Source organism: Alligator sinensis, unplaced genomic scaffold (genome assembly GCF_000455745.1).
Source record: "Alligator sinensis unplaced genomic scaffold, ASM45574v1 scaffold1083_1, whole genome shotgun sequence".
NCBI classification, from domain to species: Eukaryota; Metazoa; Chordata; order Crocodylia; family Alligatoridae; genus Alligator; species Alligator sinensis.
The window spans coordinates 376263-381355 of NW_005842644.1; the positions used below are offsets into that span (position 1 = coordinate 376263).

At 58.7% G+C, this 5093-nt stretch overlaps 1 protein-coding gene across 1 annotated transcript in view; it reads right to left on the minus strand.

Annotated features, from left to right (window-relative positions):
* The window catches only part of SND1 (staphylococcal nuclease and tudor domain containing 1), a gene marked incomplete at its 3' end in the record, with an annotated part of 220382 nt that overhangs the window by 185822 nt on the left and 29467 nt on the right, over positions 1 to 5093 (minus strand). Inside the window, exons 7-10 of the mRNA XM_025215432.1 lie at positions 4105 to 4196; positions 2040 to 2198; positions 1680 to 1786; positions 931 to 1021 (exon numbers count right to left, since the gene is read on the minus strand). Coding sequence (XP_025071217.1) covers positions 931 to 1021; positions 1680 to 1786; positions 2040 to 2198; positions 4105 to 4196 — 449 coding nt within the window. The remainder of the gene's footprint in view (positions 1 to 930; positions 1022 to 1679; positions 1787 to 2039; positions 2199 to 4104; positions 4197 to 5093) is intronic.

Sequence of the window (5093 nt, forward strand, 5' to 3'; positions counted from 1 at the left end):
AGCTAGGGAGCTGGAGCTTGAAGGAGCCTGTGTGAGTGCCTGCAGCCTACTGAAATCCAGAGCCAGATGGTGCAAACCCCAGAGAGCAGAGACAGAGGGAGTCTGCCCCGTGGAGACTGCAGCAGAGAAGCCTGGAGCCGTGGCGCAGAGGTGCCCTGCTAAAGACAGCAGAGAAGCCGAGGCCTCCAGGGACACGGAGTTTGCTGCTCACAGGAACGATTCCTGCCTGCTACTGGAGCCAGCTGTGGACAGTGCAGCCAGTCCTGGCCAGGGGGGAGAGGGAGAAGTGTCAGGAGAGGGTGTGCTTTAAACCTTCATGTTGTATTCTGTCTTCCCCAGTTTCATGATTGCATTTCCCCCCCATTAATGCCAGGGGGTTTTAATCCTAGATTTAGCCGTGTTGTAATTGAGGATCTCGGCTCGTGGGAAACTTGTACCGTCGCAGCTCGGGGTCCTGTCACAACATTCAAACCAGCGTAGCCCAGTTTAGACCTCTTGGAACGGTTCCACGGTGCACCCGGAAAGGGAAGGGCTGCAGGCTGGCACAACGGCACTGTATGGGTGGCACCTCCTCCCTGCTCAGCCTCAAAAGCTGCACCTGCCTTGGGCACTCTGAGACAGCTTCATGTCCAGAAGCTGCCCGGGATGCCCGAACTCGCCTCCAGAAGACAATGCATGGCAGTCAGCTGTGCTCACAATGCCAGGAGCAGGCGATGAGGACAGGGCACCTGGCTCTGCAAGCCCCATCTCCTGTAGCAGGCAATGACCCGCGTTGAACACTTCATGGGAACTGGCACGTCTCGAGTCAACAACACCGGGGAAGGCTGTTTTGTAGCTGCAGCAAAGTCCCCTAGGGTCCCACTTCACAGACGGCGGTCAGACGCACCAACACATGTCCTGCCTTCCCCCTACAGCCCCCACAGCCCTTACCTTGGCCACAAACTGCTTGTCCTTCTGGTCCAGATTTGCTGTAGGAGCCACATAGTCTCTCCAGATGCGCAGCTTGCGTTCCTTGGCGTATCTAGCGACAAGAAGGAAGCACAGTGACTCACCTGGGTTGGACATCTCCCCATTCAGGTAGCACAGCCAGCTTCCACCAACCACGTGGCAGATGGCTGCCCTATCCCGCACAAAGCTGATGGGGCACCAGGGGCCCGCTGGACTTCACAAGGAGCTGATGGGGCCCGAGCCTGGCAGGGAACCAAACTGCCCCTGCTGGGGAAGCTGTGGTCCAAATTGCTCCAGGGCTGGTGATGGCCTGCAAAGCCCAGTTCTTAGCCCAGTCTGGAGCCTTGGACTTCTTGCACAGCAAGCAGAGACCTGCCCCTCCTAGTAGAGCTGTATGCTCAGCCAGGCCAAGCAGAGGGGCACCACCCAGCAAGCCAAGGGCAAGGGGAACTCTTTAGGAAAGCAGCAATGAATAGAGAGATGCCATGTCTTAAGAGCCAAACTGGGCCGGCTGCAGGGAGCAGCCTCCCCTGTCCTGTTGGCCCCACTCTCCCCCAGGAGACGTCAGGTATCCCCCCCACAAAAAGGCAGACCTCCCCAGTCAGGGTGCCGGCTGCACCAGCTCTAAGCGCCATGCCCTCCAGCCAGGGATGCCATTAGCTAATCCAGCCCCCAAGCCAGGACCTGGAGCTTCTGGACCAGCCCCACGAAGGCCACAATGCCCAAGGTACCTTTCAGCCGCGCGCAGCTTGTCAGCCCCACGGGTGTAAACAGCGATGGACCAGTCCACGCAGCGTGCAAAGCCCTCCTTCAGCAGCAGCTCCGTGATGTTGCCGTTCTGGGAGGGAGAGGACTCATTCAGACCCCACAAGTCATGGTAACCTTTGCAGGAGGAAGCCAGTGCCCTGGACAGCCTGAGGCAGCAGGTCACAGCCACTCCAAAGGGCAACAGCCAGGATGTTAACACTCCAGCTGACTCTGAGAGCCTCTTAGATGCCCCAAGAGCCCGCAGACGCAAGCAGCTCCCAGTCCCTGGACTCCCCTGGATGGGCATGCCTGGCAAAGACCCAACTCCCCTGAGCCCAACTTGCCGGGTGCAGGATGGTGCCCAGGATATTCTGGTTGTGACAGCTCTCCAGGACAATCTGCACGTCTCTCTGCAGCAGCCGTGACTCTGTGAAGAACTTGGCTTCTGCCGCAAACGGCTCCGGCGTCTCGGTGCCGTCCGCCTCTCTCTTGAAGGTGGGGCACTGTGGTGGGAGCGCAACGGGGGCATAGGGGAGTGAGGGCACAGGACGAATAGCTGTACCCAGACCCCTCCCTTCTCAGAGGTAATAACCCCTCCCAGAACAAGGGCTTGGCACAGACCAGATAGCCACAGGGGTCGGCCGGTGCATCAGCTTGCCTGCAGGAAAGCAAGCTCATGGTGGCAGGCTCAACACAGCACAGAGCCAGCCCCAAACCTCTGCTCGCTCTCTGACCCCAGGCCTCAAGGCCTATGAGGGGGCCACACACCTTGTGTGCCCCCTCACTCACTCGCCTGCGTGCATGTGAAAAGAGCCATTTCTCTCCTGTCCATGGGAACTCCCCGTTCCCTGCTTAAAGCAGGCAAGCTGGGCCTATGTGCCTGGGAAGAGTAGGATCCACATGGCTGCCTAACGCAGCCCAGGCCTATCGCACATGCAGCAGTGAGCCCCAGGGACGTGCAGGCTGGTGAAGTGCACCAGCCACAGAAGTACTTTGTTGCTTTCTGCCCTGTGGCCGGAGTACCCTGACCGTGCGCCAGGTAGCCGCACGGTCACTGTCTGCTCCAGCCAGCTGTGCTCCGCACCCAGCTGCTATAGACCGTTTGGACGCCAGAGGTGCTAGCCAGCTTCCGGGGAGCAGGGCTGCTAATGCCACAGCACTGACCAGGTGGCATCACCAAGGAGCAGAGTCCCCAGGCACTCCCTGGCACAAAGACAACCAGGGAGAGGGTGCCAGGCACATCCCAAGCTACAGACAAAGCACACCTGCAACTAGACAGCAGCTGTCAGGACAGCTCCACTGGGCCTCAAATCACCCTGCAAGTAGCACTCATCCTGCCAGGTGGACACAGCCCCTGACCTCAGCTGCCGAGGCAGGGATGAGCTCCGTGACCTGCTACAGCACTGCAACCGAGTCATCCAAGCTGGATGCAGACCCTCTTGGCAGAAGGAGGACCAATGCTTCTGGATAGGGTGCCAAGCAAAGCCAGTTTGTGGAGATTCAGAGAGGTCCAGGTCCAAAGTCAAGCACCTCCCTTGCCCACTGTGCCAAGGTGCCAAAGGCTGGCAGGTCTCCCAGGAAGGGCAGTGCCTCAGGTCAGCCCAAGCTGGCCCGTGACCTGCACACCACCACAGGGTTCAAACACAGTCCAACAGCTTCTGCTATGGACCGAGGTGACCCACATGGTGCCCTGGGGCTGGGCCCCAAGGATCAATACCTTCAACTAACAGGTATAGCCACCAGCCTGAGCCCACCTCCCTTCTACCCCCACGGTACCAAGTCTGCCAGCCAAGGTCAGGCCTCAGCTGCATGCGTGAGAGCAGTCTGGAAGCTCCAGGCAGGCGCACAAATGAGGTGCAGTTACTGCCCTCCTTGTTTTGGTGTCTCCAATAACTAGAGACCCCAGGCTTAAGTCTGACCTAAGATGCACCCCTGCCTCCCTGCAGAGCTGGGATGCACCCATGCACCAGCTCTGGGTCCCTGCCCCTGCTACGCAACAAGAACTGCCAAGGGCTCCCCCCCCCCAAAGTCTTACACCCAAAATGCTAGCTACAGAAGACCCGGCTTAGCTTGCAATGCAAGATCTTCACACCAAGGCCACGTGCCAGGGGCATTCTGCCCTGAGAAGTGGCTTCTAGAACAGGAGCCCCCCCACCCGAACTGGTCTCCTCGAGTGACAAAGCCACACAGCCTTCACAGCTTGAATCCTATCCTTTCAAGCCACCCTTGGTATGAGCTCCCCACAGCAGAGTTCCTTGGGCAATACACCAAAGTGCACATAGCCTCCAGGAAAAGCAGCCACCCCGGTCAGAGCAGGATCAGGACGGGGACTCAGCCCAGAAGCAGTGGGATGCCCCCACAGCAAACCAGGACACCCGATTCCAAGGGAACACGGAGCCAAAGCCTCACCTTGATCCCGGAGAGCATGACGGTGACCAGGTAGTAATCTGGGAGCAGCAGGGCTCGGACCACACTGCCATCACGCACGTGCTCGATGATGGCTGCAATGCAGAGAGGCAAGTGAGGTGTCCGGGCCACTATTAGGAAGGGGTGAGGGAGGCACCTCCCTCCCACCAGCCCTAGCCACCCCGCCACCAACAGAGCAGTCAGTTGCACCCAGCTCCCATCTGCTGTGGACAAATTCATGGAGGAAAGGGGCAGCGGGCGCTATGGAGCACGGGAATGAGGGGCACGGCCTCTGCAGACCTTCAGTGCAAGGGAGAGAGGAGTGTGGCAGAAATGCCACGGTCTGTGCCCCTCTCCAGAGATCTGCCTCTGCCAGCGTGAGAGGCTGCTGTTGAATTCCTCAGGGCAGGGATCTCCCTCCTTGTCTGCATGACAAAAGCCAGGCGGATGCTCTGGTCACCTGGGGAGGGGGGCGGGGGAACCCCGCTCAGCGGCCCAGGTAGCCAGTGATGCTTTTTTTAATTGGTTGGCTTGTGGCCAGCACTGGCAGCTTCGATTGGACCGGGCTGCTGAGGTCAGAGAGGTTATTTAAAGGCCGGTCCAGGAAGAAGGGCAGCCATTAGCCATGCGGTCATCCAGGGAAATCTGACCCTGGCTCTCTCCTCATCACCGCAGGGTCCAAGAGTGCCCTGCCTCCAGAGGGAACTCCAACCACCTCTGGACGATGCGAGTGAGTAACCTACTCGAGATCCAACAAGATATTTAGCTTCAGTAACTCAGATGCGAGATCAAAAGGCTACCTCAGCCACCCTGGTTTGCTCTATGGGATTCCTCTGATATTCCTATGACACTGCTCTACCTTTTACCCTGTTTCCGCCCTACCCCTGTAATCAATAAAGTTCTCCTTTGTGACCGGTGTGGAGACTTATTGAGGGGTGGGTCTAAATTATGCCAAGGAGGCCCCTGAGGTCGGTGGACTAAGGGAGGCTTCC